This window comes from Oratosquilla oratoria, chromosome 40, assembly GCF_046742065.1.
Source record: "Oratosquilla oratoria isolate Oo_2021 chromosome 40, ASM4674206v1, whole genome shotgun sequence".
Lineage (NCBI taxonomy): Eukaryota > Metazoa > Arthropoda > Malacostraca > Stomatopoda > Squillidae > Oratosquilla > Oratosquilla oratoria.
In genome coordinates, this window is record NC_134816.1 from 28,036,467 (window position 1) to 28,053,591 (window position 17,125).

At 37.2% G+C, this 17,125-nt stretch overlaps 2 protein-coding genes across 2 annotated transcripts; both read left to right on the forward strand.

The window, feature by feature from the left end:
• Positions 1 to 1,461: 1,461 nt before the first annotated feature.
• LOC143020732 (dynein light chain Tctex-type protein 2B-like) lies at positions 1,462 to 13,644 on the forward strand. Its single transcript, XM_076177438.1, has 4 exons — positions 1,462 to 1,764; positions 6,361 to 6,494; positions 8,873 to 9,006; positions 9,742 to 13,644. The coding sequence occupies exons 1-4, from the start codon at positions 1,703 to 1,705 to the stop codon at positions 9,787 to 9,789; spliced, it is 378 nt and encodes a 125-aa protein (XP_076033553.1). The 5' UTR covers positions 1,462 to 1,702; the 3' UTR covers positions 9,790 to 13,644.
• Positions 13,645 to 14,521: 877 nt separating this feature from the next.
• Positions 14,522 to 15,466, forward strand: LOC143020733 (uncharacterized). Its single transcript, XM_076177439.1, has 2 exons — positions 14,522 to 14,836; positions 15,335 to 15,466. Exons 1-2 carry the CDS (start codon positions 14,522 to 14,524, stop codon positions 15,377 to 15,379), a joined length of 360 nt encoding a protein of 119 aa, XP_076033554.1. The 3' UTR covers positions 15,380 to 15,466.
• The last annotated feature ends 1,659 nt before the right edge of the window (positions 15,467 to 17,125 follow it).

Here is a 17,125-nt window from a genome sequence, read left to right on the forward strand (position 1 = left end):
CGAGACAGCCAGACACCATCCTACGGCATCGAGCTCAGAGCTCATTATTAGCCGATCTCTGGGTAGGTCTGATACCACACACATCACACACCGGGATTACAAGGTCACAACTCCTTGACTAACATCCCGTACCTACTCGCTGCTAGGTGAACAGGGTCTACACGTGAAAGGAGACAAACCCAACTTATCTCCGCCCGGGCGGGGAATCGAACCCCGCTTCTCTGACTTGTGAGGCCAGTGCTTAACCATTCCGCCACCGAGCCGTATATGTATGTATGCATGTACAGTATGTATGTATGCATATATGCATGTATGTATGTAAGTATAATAGGCAGATTTAGACGGTTGTTTTGTAGTAAAATCACACCATTATAGGAACTCGGACTGACGCCACATCAATGATGTGTACAGCATTGTACCAATTGAGATTTGACTTAATACTCAGTTTTACGTAGTCTTTGTATTCTGTTATTTTATTATCTGTAGGCAATCTATTTTTCATTCACCTGTCAAAATGAAATGCGTGTGAAAATCCAGTAGTTAGTTAATTAGGACAGAAGATAGGGGTGAATGGAGAAGGGTTGTGTATAGATGAGGCTGTGATGCATGAGGGGGAGTGGGTGGGGGATAGGGGGTGAGGAAGTATGTATGAGATAAAATTTGACGCAGCCCGAAGGGATTTCTCTCCGTCTTCTCCTTTCCTGCATGAGGAGACGGAGAGGGGGGGGGGGGGGTCGCCGAATTTATGAAGTGGCCTTGCTGTGGATGTGCTGTGTATTGCGACTCTGCTTCTGACCCAGGGCAGTGGACAGGATGCAGGGATGACCCGTCATCCAGGAGGTGCCAAGATAGGAGGGAGGGGAGTGGAATATATGGAAAATTAAATGGGTGGGAGTAATTTATATGCCTTTTTCTTTTTGGCTACCCCCCGTGCAAGGGGGAAAAGCCTTTGGTATATGTAGGTAGTTAATTTGGAGGAATTAGAATCCAAATTAGTAAGTTTATAATTATTTTTATCTTAATACTAGCTATTGATTCAAGATTATGTTTGATAAGTTTGCTCGCCATTGGTTCCTCGAAAGGGTACCATTTGTTATAATTTCACTTGTATAATCTGCTTAGTTTGATTTTTTGTCATAGTTTTCTTAGATTGTCATATTTATTTCTTCTTCTTCCTCCAGATATCTTGCATAATATTAAAATTAACTCTGATCGAGTTTGTTATGTTTTGATTTTCAATTTTGTATATTTTAACCCATTGCCTTCTTAATTTCATTGGTTGATTGAACAAAAACGTGTTTTTAATTTTAATCTTAATAATTTTTTTGCATTGGTATAATTTCCTTTTTTTCGTGTACTACTTACCTGGTTATTTCGGATAAATACTTATTGCAGTGAATATTAATTTAATTTCTATTGGCACAGCATTTACACGAGAATAATGAACATACCAAATCTGTCATAAATTGTCGACTATCGAACACAGTAACATCAGTACATAATAAATAGTCGAAAGTTGCAACGAAGAAGCGCGGTAGAACATAAGGGAGGGACTTACAAAATTTACTCTATACATATTACATTGAGTTATACAACAGTGATACCTCAAGGGCCGACTTTTATATATATAACGTATTGAACTTATAACATATGACTACTAGTTCTTGAAGAACAAATTCACCTGAGCTCAAAACTTGTAACCATGGAAACAGCATCGAGGGCTTCGGATCAAACATTCCATATACGACCTAATCCAGATGATAAGTATGATTCGTAATGTATTTTGTTGCAACATTCTATCCATGATCATGTACATTGCACTGTCGATTTGCATTTCAGATAATAATCTAAGTTTTAATTAAGGATGTAATAGGTAGAGCAAAGCCGCATGTGTATTTTTATTTTGATGGAGCGGGATAATTTACGTATGTCAAATACAATAAAATTCTTTATTAGAAAAGTGCATAGCTGAGTTATGTTATGAATTATTATGACTATGGTGTAGTCATAATCATGCTAAATATGTTTGTCAAGCATCAAGAACTATGACACAGTAATTGAAATGTGTTATACACATTTCAGTAGGGAGGTATGAAGAAAGGAATATGAATGTATGGAAAATAAATTTGGGTGGATATAGTTCCATTTCTCCCCTGAAAAGCAGCCCTGTACAGTGCATTAAATTATTGCAGTATCGGGATCAAGTTGTGCACAGTTCAGATAGAAATGATTATTTCAGGTTTTGTTCCAAGATGAAAAACTCAAAACATACAAAACCAAGAGAACAGTTGTACTTGGTCTTGATGGAAAAAACAATTTTAGTTAAAATTATAGAATGACACAAACATGGACATTTAACATAATATTGTCTCATAGCTCCTAACCTAACCTTGCCTAACCTTACCCAACTCAACCTGACATAACCATTCCTCAGAAAAATAATCTTTCAAATGCATAAAAGAAAGACGAGAAATATGTTTTTGTGTGATACTGGAATAGAACAGAATTTTATTGGCCAGAATTCCAGTGGAAAATGGAAAGGAGGCATAAAACCCCAACCCATGAAAACATGAATCAGTCTTTCCTCATGATGTTTATTTTCTAGTCTCCCACAATGTGAATGTGCTTGTAATTTCGAATTATTTTCACTCAGTTTTGTAGTTTCAATTTTCGGTATTAATCCAGCATAACTCAAACACATTTTCCACTTTATTTCCCAGTTCAATTCTGTTTTATCAATGGAATTATTATATTAGGGTAGGACCTATTGTGCAATATAAATTGCATGCTAAATATCCATGTTTGCATGATTCTGGAATGTTCCCGATTTAAATATATTTCTTTCAAGATTTTTTTTTTAATAGTTTCAATGTAGCCATCAAGTCAATAAGATATGTCCTTCATCAATTTTTGTAAGCTCTTTGCTATCCATGCAAGTGGGTTTTGATATGTAATGCCTTTTCTGCTCACACACACTGTTGGAAATTTGTTGTTGCCCTCCTTCAAAATATTCCCACAAATGAAATTATATTTACCTAATTATAGTAAACAGGAAACCCTCAATACTGAACCTTGTTAGACTGAATTTTGGCTGTATTTTGACCCGAGTGAGACTTACTGACCATTTGTCTGATATAATGAACAGGGTTGGTATAAGCAGTGCAAGGTTTGGTATGGGTGGCAGTCCTGTGGAAAATCTAAATACAGATTGACCTCTCATTAACGGACTAAAAGGGGGGTAACGGTGTCCGTTGATGTGAATAATTGGTTGATTTGGAGTGGTTTTTGGGTGGCATAGTGATTGCACAGCACCAAAAACACCGCAAACACAGCTAATTAACGTCAGATGTCAATCTGTATATATGTACAGTACATACTTTTGGTTATATTAATCAATTGGTATGAAAGTGGCAGTTAAGGATGGAGCCTTTGTCAGTACAATGTTTTGCTTTAACAGCTTTTTCAAGAACATGTTTGTAATACACACAACTACATACCTTAGGATGGGGTAATCGGGTCATCACTGGGGTAAATGGGCCATATAAAAGTTATTCATGTATTAAAAATTATGTTACAACTGGTAAATAAAATTCTGGTAAAATGGAGGTAGGTATTTATTCAGGGTAAAAGTGAAATATTTTAAGACAAATTTTAATTCAAAAAATGAATAACTTTTATATGGCCCATTTACCCCCCGCCCCCCCAGTGATGGCCCAATTACCCCATCCTACGGTACTTGAAAAAGGTGTAACAAATGAAACATCGTGCTAATAAAGGCTCCGTCCTCGCTTGTGTTTATTTCAATATATTAATCAAGCCTTCCCCCAGTTAGTTTGATGTATAGAGGGTTTACTGTACAGGAAATGAGCGTTGCTCATGGGGTTCTATCTCCTAATCTGATTTATCATATCTAACCTTGAATTCATGTATGATTGGTGTTTATGATATATAAATAACTGCTTTGTAAACAGGTTGATATATTTTGATCCATTATCCAGTGGCGAATTAGGGCATTTCAATCTAGTGATAAAATGTGTAGTATAGTATTGGCCAAAAATACCTATATAAGAATACAAAACAAATAGGTTAGCCAAAACAGAATGTATAAAGTAGATTTAATACTAGTCTCAAGTAGATCCCCATGACTAGAGCCTTGTTTTCATGGGTCGAGATCAGAGGCAAGTCAAGTGTGCAAGTTTCTTGAACTGGAAAGTGAGCAAGTACATGTTCACACAGGCCAAGTCTGAAACAAGTGGTCTGTGTGAACATGTACTTGCTCGCTTTCCTCTCTAGTTCAAGTAACTTGCACACGCGACTTTTTTTTTCTATTAATATATTAGGTTGAGTGAGCAACAGTCTTGATACATCAAGGGGTGACTTTGTACACAATATTTGTGACTTGCAGAACACACTGTTTGTCTGAGGTAGAATATTGTAGACAAATACAAATTTCTAGAGGCAGCGCTATGGCAATCGGGCTTGAAGTAAATATCATAAATCATTTTATGTGCATATTATGCAGTTAATGACAGCATATGAGAGATAAAGTATCATTAAAAATGTTCAGCATTTGCGAAAATGACCTTATTATACAAGAAATCAGGTTACAAACAACACCATGCATTTATAGACAACATTGTAGCAATGTAAAAGGCAATTACAATGATATACTGTTGTTATGGGGGGTGGGGGCTAAGGTATACTTAATAACAATCAGTACTGCTGATATGGCCTTACCATACTCCGTGCAGTTATAGATAGCACTATGGCAAGATGAAAAGTGTTAAGAGTGATATATTGTACAGTTAATATAGCAATATCATAGCAAGTGTAAGTTATAGATGGCAATACTCAAATCTAGCTGTCTGTCAGAAATATTATGTCAGACACATACAATCGGCACCCATCAGAGTGCAGCAACTTAGGAGGAGTGCATCTAGATGGTCATCAGCTACAAAATATTTATGTACATATACAACAGGTAGTCTATGGGGGATTAAATCAGTCAATGTATGACATTGAAGGCAGTAATGCTCAAAGCAATGCATTAGGCAAATCACACAGTTTACAAGATGAATGTTGTGGCACTCCTGTTCAGGGATGCCGCATTTTCTACACTACCGTGTAGAATGGGAATGTTGCCATATCAGGGCATACATTTTTCTCGGGTGTGTGCAGACTTTCATAGCAAGATATACTTGTCAAACTTTGACAAAATGTTGGCTCTAGTTTTTTATTCTTGAATGTATATAGGAACCCCATGCCCTAACATATTCAGTAAAATATAAAATATCTTTTTTTGTATTATCGCAAAAACAAAGCTGAAACTTGAGCATAGAATTTTTTCTACACCGTGAAAACATATCTTTTGGGGTACAATATATTATAATTAACATAATTACCAATAAAAGTCATATTTTGATGTACCATTTATTATTTGATAACTAGTTAAGTCTTTTTTTAAACAACAGCTTGAGTTTTTAAATGTTTTGAACAGCCTACTGATATGTAGAAAAAATTTCCTCGTGTCCTCGTGCAGTTGCCACATGCCACTATTTTTCTATGTTTTGGTACAAAATCTACAAAATGGCAACCCTGCTCCTGTTTCATTTACCTATCACACTGGTCTGTATCCTAATCTTAGTTGGATGGGGAACTAGGTTAAGGGACTAAGTTAGGGGACAGGGGTGTTTGTGCCAGGCTGGGGGCTAGGCTAAGAGTGTGGGTAGGGAGATTGGTCTGGGGGGCTAGGTCGGAGAACTAGGGTGATGGTGCTATTGGGGGGGGTTATGTTAGGGCTATGCAAGAGAGCTAGGCTGGGGAGTGGACTAGGGGGGTAAGGTTTGCAGGGGGATGGGTAGGCTTCTGGGAGAGCTAGGCTTTAGGGGGATGGCTAGACTTCTGGGGGAGCTAGGCTTTAGGGGGATGGCTAGGCTTTAGGGGGCTGGGCTAGGAACTAGTTTTGGAAGGCTAGGCTTGGGGAGGGGTTAGGCATGGGGGCTAAGCTTGTGGTCTAGGCTTGGGGGTCTCACACTTGACTTGCCTCTCAACTTCCCTCATGTAAACAAAGCTTTACAACTTGCATCCTTAGATGTAGTCAGACATGAAATCCTATCCTGATCTGGAAAATGGCATGGGCCGTATTCAGACTCTTTCTATAAATAATCAAAGGCATTATTTGATAAATTCCATATGGTATACTGAATTTTTCCTTTTCTAATTATAGTTGAATGCCTGCAAATAACATAAATCCAATTGTGAATGATTTGTTGTTCCAAACTTCAGATTGTGTTCAATACCATTGAATAACATAATTTTGTTTGTGCATAATTTTGAATAATTTGTTATTTCCCATTTCAGATTCCGAAGCAGTACAGTCCGTGATGTGATACACCAGGTGTTGGTCTCCAACCTCTCTAATTATATATACACAACTGAAACAGCAGACTCTACAGCTTCAAATTTATCTGAAGCAATAAGAAACAAAGTTGTTGGTTAGTATGGTATAAAATTATCATTTCAGTTTTGAAAATGAATACACTGATGAAATTAGTTAACTCATTTGTGTCAATCAATCAATCCATTGTCTCTGGTCTCTCTCTTGATTGTAGTTATTGATATACATTATTGTTCAATAGAGAGAAATATAGTAACACATAAATCACATGGAGAATCTACAGTGGGGTAAAAGAAAACTTGGGAGAACATTTGACTTTTATATTTCAATGTCTTCGGACATCTCACGGTTAACGGCGAGTCGCTTGGTCAGTAATTATCACCCTCCTGACTCCCTGCACAACCCCACACTTGACCCTGGGCCGTCATGTAAACTGCCCATGTTCCTGTTACATTCACTTCCTTATGTCGAAAGCGTATATACGTCTTACCTCATCTACTATCTTGTACTTTCCTTAAGAGGGCTACAGGCAGTAGCCAAAATATAGAAGTCAGACATTATCCCAAGTTTTCTTTTACTTCAGCTGTGGGTTCTCTGTGTGATACATTATTGTGTCACCGAATTTATGAAGCGGCATTGCTGTGGATGTGCTGTGTCTTGCGACACTGCTTCTGACCCAGGGCAGTGGACAGGATGCAGGGATGACCCGTCATCCAGGAGGTGCCAAGATAAGAGGGAGGGAGGAGGGTGGAGGGGAGTGGAATATATGGGAAATGAAATGGGTGGGAGTGATTTCTATGCCTTTTTCTTTTTGGCTACCCCCCGTGTAAGGGGGAAAAGTCTTTGGTATATGTATGTATGTATTATGATATTCAGTTGTAAGATAAATAAATACTCACCTATATCTATACTTAGGTCTGAAGTGCACAGTTATGTGCAATCAATAGTTTATTCAATCATGATATTTATTTATTTATTTATTTTTTCTTTGACATTAATTTACAAAGGATTACAAAGGCAAAGCATGCCGACAGGAGACCTTTTGATCCATATCTAGGTCGGATGCAAAAAAAAAAAAAAAAAAAAAAAAAAAAAAAAAAAAAAAAAAAAAAAAAAAAAAAAAAAAAAAAAAAAAAAAAAAAAAAAATACATATATATATATATATTAATAATAAATTAAAACTATATCAATGTAATTAACAATTGTGTAGGTTACTCACTGCATAAGTTTTATGCAATGAATATTTTAGGAACTTGGGAACATTCCTTTAGATCAGAGTCGCACAATATTCTTTAATGATTGGAGACTAATCTGCCCAATATAAGTTGCTGATCACTTTTATCTTGTAATGTTCTTCCATTCGGCTACCACAGATTTTTTTTTTTTTTTTTCCCTGATTGAGCTAGGAAGCTGATTTTTGTACAGAAAGTTATGCTCATCATTGTAGTCATTCTGACCAAGTTTCATTGAAGTTTGTTAGTAGATACTGTACTTGCACAGTAAAAGAAAAACTCGTTTTATTGTGCAAAAGTAATATTGAAAAGCTTTACTAGTCCCCAACTATTTGGACTTTATTTATTTATTTATTTATTTTTTAAGTATTGGGCATGGTTATAATTATCAAGACACTGAATATGTTTAGGTTCAGTGGTTGCTCTACTGCTATATTTACCTCCACAACTTTTTTAACTGTTTATAACACAAATCCATCTAGAGAGTCCAATATTGAACACATCATAATAAACGTCATTCAGAATGTAGAATAAAGTGTCAGCTTTCAAATATAAATGAATCTTGCAAATAGACCAAAAATTATCAGAGTAGTAATACTTTGAATGACATTTTAGGAAAAAAATGGGCTTCAGTGTTTACCTTGAGGTTTTTACTCTTCAGACATCAGTGTAAAGGGTGTGATTGGTGAAATATGCAGATGAATTACTTAAAAGAATGATTTTTTAAATAAATCAAGGCATTCAAAGTTTTTCTAAAAGTAGAGATTGGTAGCCCTTTACGGCTACAGACCTCACCTCTAAGGCCATCTGGAAACAGTATCTGACAGTAACGAATATTCTGTTCCTAGCCAAGATCACCACCAGCGCTAAATACATATTGTCACATGTTCTGATGCCATATGTCAACAAAGAGTTGTCAGCATGTGATATTTATATTCATGTTGGTGATTATTTGTAGTAAGAATCACCATATCAGTTTAAAACTTCAGGACATTGCCAACACTTGAAACTATTTTCTGCAAGTTTTCAATTTATTCATGATTTTTCATTTTTTACCTCTGTAAAGTGGACCAATGTCCTTAAATCTCTTCTTTACCACCTCTTTGTGACTTCACACATTGGTGTGATTATGTCTCCAAATAATGATATTACCAATTAAATATTAGAGTATTAAAATTGTTTCAGCTGACTTATATATTTATCTGTTTATTCATATATTTATTAATTTTTCATTCAAAACAGAATTGTCTCTTCCACGCTACAAATACATAGTCAATGTTGTGATGGGCGCAAACCGTGGAGAAGGCGTTAAAGTTGGAGCACGGTGTCTTTGGGATGCAGACTCCGACAATTTTGCTTCAGATGTTTTTATAACCGTAAGTACCCTAATTAATACTTGTTATTTCCATATTATTGGCTCTTGTTATGTATCAGTGAAATGTTGTGATAATAATTGTTAGTTTGAACTTCACTGGGTGAGGGAATTATAGGTATTTGCATGTGGTGCTCCTGCAAGATGGACAATGAAGCTGCCCATTCAAGCCTGAGGTGCAGCCCAGAGGGGCTGTCACTTGGTTTCTGTACTGGGCTCAAGATCTCTCAATTCAGCTGTTAAAAGGTTGTCATGTACATATACAGAGCTGGGCGTGTTCCTAGGTGCGTTTCTTGGTGTCCAGACTGGCATGACTTTGCTCAGGACACCGAGGAACGCACCAAGAAATGCACCCAGCTCTGTACATACATACATACATATACGAAGAGATTCTGTTCCCCATATAAGAGAAAGCCAAGTCAAGTCATACACACGTAGTTATGTAAATTAAAATCATGTACTTTCCTGATGTATTTTTCAAGTTTTAATTATTTTTGATAGATAGAGTGAGAAATGAGGAGGTGAGGAGGAGAACAGGGGTGAAAAAGGATTTGGGAGATAGGGTTGATGAAAGAATATTAGGATGGTTTGGACACATGGAAAGAATGAGTGAAGAAAGACTAGTAAAAGAGGTATGGAAGGCAGATGTGGTGACTGCATGAGGTATGTAATTATTTTTGTGTATGAATTGCTGAATTGATTCAAGAAGTAAAATTTATTTTTATCCTTCTTTTTTCAGGAGACTTTTTTCTGCACTGCATCAGTATTTGCTATATATTACTACTAGTTATATGAAATTATTATATTGTCCATTTTGATACAAGTGAAATGAAGTGTACTGAGATCAATCTCCTTTCAGAAAATGAAATTGTGTTTAAGCTTTTCTTTGTAATGTTGAACAATATCTTTCACTTTCTTTTTTCCTCCTTTGCACCTTTTAACTCATTCCATACCAAAGACATGCCATGGAGCTGAAGAGGGTAGTCAAGTCAAAACTCAGCGACCCTATACTCATTCATTGTCCTTCAAAATGTCGTTTGTTACTCCTCTCTCATTGTAGCATCTTCCGGATGATCAATCATCCCTGTCTCCCACCATACTGTTCAGATCATATGCAGTGGAGCAGCAAATCTAATAGTAATGAGAATGTAAAACAGGTATCCTATGGTATAGAAGGGGTTGATTGAAGCAAGTTGCTAAGGAGTCATCACAAAGCTGAGTCAGTTAGCCTAGAAGCAGCTAGAATGAAAATGTGAGTATTTGTTGCTCTTTGGTATGGAATGGGTTATATATATTTTCATGTTGGATCTCAAAAAATCATTTAGATAGTATGCTTCCACAATAATTGATTGTGACAAGTCTAGCGAATTGCTTAATGTTTTATGACTATTGGAAACATGATATTTTGAAAGGAAGTGATCAGTAATGCATTACAGATCAATGTGAGGTGAAATTGTTGATGCCTTTAATCTGTAAACTGCAAGAGTGGCCCTGTAGTAGTGATATTTGACATGTGAGTCACCAACCATTCTTTATACTCTACATATGAATGTTGAAATCTAAAGAAGTAAAATGAATGTATGTTATACATGCATTATGTCTCTATCTCCAATTGACCTATTATTTAATGTACAACAGAGGTGTGGGATTCTCGCTCCTTTCATTTGAATCCTCCAGAGTTTTGGACCCAACAGAGATAATCTGTCATGCAATTATACATTAAAAAAGGGGGGATTTTGTTTGCATGGATTTTTGGAATAAAAAAAAAGGATGGTCTATTTGTATTTATCACTTATCAGATATCACAATTATGGTGCTGCAACACTCTCCTTAAGGTTCTTATCTAGATGAATTATTAACTACAGTAATCCATCACATATCTGAACTAATTGAGCTACAGGGTATTCATATTTGACAATTATTTGGATATATAAGGTAAAATGACCCATCCCATCTGCATGTTGAAAGAACATTTCTTAAGTCAGTGAACTAGGTCTTCAAAGAATGATTGTAATGAATTGGTCTGGATGTGGGAGGGAGTATTTAAATTTGAGGATGTCAGGACCAACATTGGGTAACTGTATGAAGTGATTTTGTGTCCATCAGCATCCTTCTTACCATTTGGAGGTGCTGTCTTAGCCACTTCAATACGAGTCAAATTCTCGTCTGCAGCATTGGCTGCCATATGTACAAGACATCACACTACTTGCATTATAAAATATAAAGTCACAGAATACAGGGGTAACTCATGTACAACTGCAAAAATATATATATAATCAAGACACTTACACCGGCATCCTCGTGTATCCAACTCTATCTCTTCCACCTTTTCATATGTGGAGCATGTCAATATGTGAGGATGCTGGCGTCAGTGTCCTCTTTATAATTATTTTGAAGTTAAAGCTGAGTGATGTCTGTATTCTGTGAATTGGCTTGGTTGCGTTTTCTGTGGTTATAAACATTCTGGGTGACAGAGAACGGGCAAAACACTGTAACTTCATATTTCATAATGTGCATATTGTTATGCATCATTGTACATCAGGCAACTAATGTGTGTGTGAATATTTGACTTGTATAGAAGTGGCTGGAACAAGCAATTTTTTTCGGCACTTATTACATACATACATATACGAAAGGCTTTTTCCCCCTACACGGTGGGGTAGCCAAAAAGAAAAAGGCATAAAAGCCACTCCCACCCATTCCATTTTCTATATATTTCACTCTGCTCCCCCCTCCTCCCCCCCCCCCTCTTATCTTGGCACCTCCTGGATGACGGGTCATCCCTGCATCCTGTCCATTGCCCTGGGTCAGAAGCAGTGTCGCAAGACACAGCACATCCACAGCAAGGCCGCTTCATAAATTCGGCAACCCCCCCTCACCATCCCCCCATGCAGAAAAGGAGAAGACGGGGAGAAATCCCTTTGGGCTGCATCATATTTTTTTTCATACATACTTCCTCATCCCCCATCCCCCACCCACTCCCCCTCATGCATGACAGCACTTATTACATGGTTTTAAGTCTGTTCTATGCATTAACCACTGTTGGTAAACCAGTTCTTGCCTATTTCCTTCTTAAACCTGATCACCTACAGCTACAAGCTGTTAGATTTAATAACCCTACACTAACACAACACAGACATTGTTCCAAAGTTTACAGAAAGATCTGCGGAAGGGTGTAAGGGTCATTGCCAGTAACTTTGAGGATGTCAGTTTCTAGTTGGTGAAACTTGCGGTAGCAATTATTATCTGATAATACTTAATAGTGAACTAATATTACATGCAATTAAAGAGAATGAAACTAATAAAGTATACTAACAAGTTACATATACTAAAAGGCCTCCCCTCCTTTTTTTTTTTTTTTTTTCTCCTCCCTCCCTCTCTCTCTCTTACCTTTCCTTCCTTTGTATTTTTCTTTCAAATAGGAAAGATAAAGATACAGAAGAGGAGACAAGAAAAGAGGGAGGGATGATGGGGTTGTGAATAGGAGTGTAGTGGGTGATGATGAAATGGGTGGGAGTAGAATTATGCCTTTTGATTTTGACTACCTTCCTTTTAAAGGGGAGAAAGCCCTTGGTACATGTACCTTTAAATACACCAATAGCTTGGCAGGAAAATAGAAGACAATATTCCAGTATATGGTGAGAATGTGTGTGTGAAGTCTCCAGCATATTAAAAAGAGTAATACTGTACTGTATTTCTGAAAGTGAGCACCTGGGACATGATTCTCTGCTTTGTCTGTGTTATAGGAGAGTTGCAGGCAGGTACTTATCATTGATCCCTTAATTTGTGTTGATCCCTTTACAAATATTGTCGTCTCATACTTAATCATTTCGTTCACCTGAAGGAAGCAAGGCTGTTGATTCTTATGTTATGATGATGCCCATGATATATTTTGTCATTCTTGAAGGCAGATCAAATACTGAAGGAGTTAGAATAGAAATGCATAGCTGCAACCATTCTCTTCATTAGTACATCATTTGAAAGGAAGCTTCAGGACCACGAGATGAAAAGTTAAATTTCAGTTTCCCAGCATTGTTTGATATTTCATACACTGTCTCATACATTTTAATTACATTTTTTAACTTTGAATCATAGTACAAATTCATCTCGAATGGGTTACATTAAAGTTAGATATTGGCGATGAATAGTCTGGAGTCGCTTCTTGTGGTTTGTTTGTATTGGTGCACATATCTCTAAAGAAGTGGTTCTTTTGTTTATATTCAGATTCTTATTGTCTCTGTATCCCATAGGGAAATAAAGTCTTGAATTTAAATTATTGAATAAATGTAGGCAGAATTTGGATAATGAAACATGTTTTAGCAAGAGCCTACAACTTTGTAATCTTGCTGTTTATCTAATTGTAGATCATGAGAAATGTTAGCACCAGCTGAAGCGTCAAGTTTTATTCATTGTTCACATACTCGACTTTTAGCACTGGAAAAGGATGTGTATCCAGCCTTAAGAACCACTACTTTAGAGTGTGATCCACAAAGAAAACACTTATGCTTTGAGTTACTGTAGATTCATTGCAAATGTTAGAAGAGTTGTTTTCAAAGGAAATCCACATCATGTATACTCTTTATTTTTTCAGATATGGTATATTTCATGTGTAACGAAAATAAATATTTTCTTTTTATTATTAGTAGACTTTTTATTTACTTATAACCAAATAAATGAAAAGGAGTTCACCCATATTGGTAGTGCCATATCTGGATACCATATACAGTAATCCCTCGTTATTGATGGCAGTTATGTCCTTGAAACAGCCGTTAATAATAAAACCATCAATGATAATACAGTTGTGTACCAGTAACTATTTATAGCCTAGTGAGGGTATCCTTAATCAAAGTATCTTAAATAAAAGTACTTTTAAATATTAAACATTTCCTTTACAAAGTATGCTAGATAAATGTATAGATATATAAGTAATAATGACTGAAAAAAAGTGAACTAACATTGGGGAAGTGTTGATTAGTTCATACAGAGTACAGTATTATGGTATCCTCAGTAGAATATGTACAGTATAGTATCCTGGTAGTGCAGTATACTGTGTCATTGTTGTCCTCAATCCTTGATAGGCCAGTAATGATGATAATGAATTGTGATAAACATGGTTTGTCATTGTACTATCCTGGCCAGTTGGATGGGACCCATGGCAATAAAATATCCCAATAAAAAGGAGTTGAAAAACTGAAATAGACGGGCATGAGAGCAAGGCTGCCCATGCTAATGTGATCTAATACGAGCCCTCTGGCATGGCCCAGGGTAGGGTTGCCACCCGTTCCGTAAAATACGGAATCGTCCCTTATTTGAGAATAAAATGTTGCATCCCGTACTGACTCAATACGGGACGCGGTTTGTTCTGTATTTTCCTAAGTGCCCACTGCACCTCTCTGCCTGTTGTAAATTGTGCCTCTCTTGTGTTGAACCATTTATTTTGGGCAACTTTTGATGGAAATCCGCTACTTTTTCTGAAAATTTCTGGGAACCCCCTTCAGTGAACTGTCATCACCACACAAATGTCGTCGCCTGCAGATTATGATACCCCAGCGGTGAAGACGAGTCTACCACCTCATAAAAAGGGAAAACTCCTCCAAAAGTACAGACATGAATGGGAAGAGGCATACCCGTGCCTTAACAGTGTAAGTGAAGAATTATATAAAGCGAACTGCAAAGCATGTAGGCGCACATTCTCGGTATCGCATGGTGGACTTTCTGACATCAAACAGCATGCATCAGGAGAACAACATTCCCGAAATGCAAGATCACAGAAGACCCAAAGTGTAGTGTCACAATTCTTCATGACTGAAACATCTCAGGCAGAGATTGATTCGGTATGTGAGATATGCACATGTTATGTTCTTACTTATCTGTGGTTTTACAAGATGTCGAGTCAGAATAGGGCTATTAGCCCAGGCTACGCGCCTACGTAGGCTATTTCTATTTACCTGCATAGTCAGTATAGGATAGATTGATAAATATAATAGATTACAAATAAATAGATTGATAAATAAATAGATACAGATACATTGATGGATAAAAGAGTGATCAGATTACATTGTAGTCTACAGTGTAGTCTGAACACTTTGTTTATCTATTAATGTATCTATCTTACTCATACCTGGGTTACTTATGTACTTATGCATGTTAGGATTTATTACATAGTTTTAAATCATATTTCTGAATGAGCTGTTCTTTATATGGGTACAATTTTAATTCTAATGATTGATTAGTACAAATTCTTATCATTAATAACTAATCAACCATAATGAAAAGTCATAGGATACTATTCAATTTCATTAACAATTTGTCATCTCTCTCCTCCCCTCTAGGTTACTGCAGCTGAAATAACAGGTATACCACACAGTAAAGCATAATCTTAGCTACAACAGTGCTGACTGTGCTCACAAGCTAAATAAAAAGATACTACCTGATTCCAAAATACTGAAGAAAATGACTTTGGGGAGAACAAAGGCAGAGGCCCTGGTGAAAGATGTCCTAGCTCCAAAGGCAGTGGGTGATGTCCTCAAGGACCTAACATCACCCCTCCCATTCTCCATACAGACGGATGCCTCAAATAAAGGAAACCAGAAGATGTTTCCCTTTGCCGTCCAATACTTCAGTCCAGAGTATGGAGTCACAAAGAAAATGCTTGATTTCATTGAGAATTCAGATGAGTCAGCTGCCGGGATTGTAGCTCTCATGGAACAATCCCTTGATAAATTTGGTTTGTCATTGGACCAAGTAACAGCATTTAGTGCAGACAACACTAATGTTAACTTTGGTATTCACAACTCAGTTTTCACCAATCTGAAAATGTAGCATAAAGATCTGCTGCAAGGAAACTGCCATGCCCACATAGTGCACAACACAGTGAAGCACGCCCTTGACAAGCTCTGTAGATGTTGAGAATGTTGTGCTGAAGGTATATGGCCACTTCTCCATATCAGCCAAACGAAGGGAATCCCTCAAAGATTTTTGTGATGTGGAATTCCAAGAAATACTCCGACATGTAACTACCAGGTGGCTCTCTCTTAATCCAGCCATCCACCGACTGATACAAACTTGGTCTGCACTGAAATCTTACTTCATCAGCCTGGGGGATGACTGTCCAAAACAACTTCGAGCTTTGTTGAAACTCGATAAAGTGTCTGAAGATGCAAATGAAGAAGACGGAGACATAGTGGAGGTGTACCTCCTATTTTGTAGAAATATCCTATCCCTCTTTGAGGAGGTTGTAAAGAAGCTGGAGAGTAATGCAACCACCTGTGTGGAATTATATTCCATCATGGATAACTTCAAGCAAAAACTCACACAGAAGAGATGACCAGTTTTATGGCTACTTAACTAAGGTGAAGCTGCAGCACCTCCCTCCATAAGATGTAAACATGGCAAGGACAGATTTCACTGCATTTCTAAACACAGCAATCTCATGTTGTCAAATGGTTCAACTTCTCAGAGGACAACTGGCTGTTCTCACTGCAACCTCTCTCTTTGGACCATAACACCTTGACTTTCAATGACATCGAGAAGGTGGCTAGTAAGATCAACCTCATCAATAAAATCAACATGGATGAACTCTATGATGAATGCACCACATTCAATATAATTCTGAAGAAGTTCAGAGAAGATGCTGAATGGAAGACCAAAGATGTGGCTGCCAGGTGGATGTCTGTTTTACAAGGAGCTGACCTTCCTAACATATTGTCTATTATAAGCCACATACTGAGCATCCCAGCATCCACTGAATATGTTGAAAGGAGCTTCTCCAGGATGGCCAACAAGTGGAGTGAAAGCAGGAACAAGTGCTCTGTGGAACTCATAAGGAGTGAGCTCCTGATCACTCTCAACTTTGAGCAGTCCTGCTCAGAATTTCACAGCAGTGTTTTGAAAGACAAAGAGTTACTCAGTGCTGCAAGGAGCAATAAGAAGTACACTTGGAAGAAGAATAAGTAAAAAAGAGGGAATACTATTGACTTGTGTATCCAGCCTTATATAACAATGTTCATTGGTAATAAAGAACTTTAAACATGACTAATTGTTTTCTTGACTACTAAGTGATCTATGCATATTTCAAGAGTTTGGGCCTTTATAAACAACCGGATTTCTCCCTGGCCACCGGA

Excerpts from the sequence above, each read along its gene's own strand:
- LOC143020733 (XM_076177439.1), top strand. The coding sequence starts at position 14,522 with ATGTCGTCGCCTGCAGATTATGATACCCCAGCGGTGAAGACGAGTCTA. Across the intron at positions 14,837-15,334 it reads CTCAGGCAGAGATTGATTCG|GTTACTGCAGCTGAAATAAC; the intron begins GTATGTGAGATA and ends CCTCCCCTCTAG.
- LOC143020732 (XM_076177438.1), top strand. The coding sequence starts at position 1,703 with ATGGAAACAGCATCGAGGGCTTCGGATCAAACATTCCATATACGACCT. Across the intron at positions 1,765-6,360 it reads CGACCTAATCCAGATGATAA|ATTCCGAAGCAGTACAGTCC; the intron begins GTATGATTCGTA and ends TTCCCATTTCAG. Across the intron at positions 6,495-8,872 it reads AATAAGAAACAAAGTTGTTG|AATTGTCTCTTCCACGCTAC; the intron begins GTTAGTATGGTA and ends CATTCAAAACAG.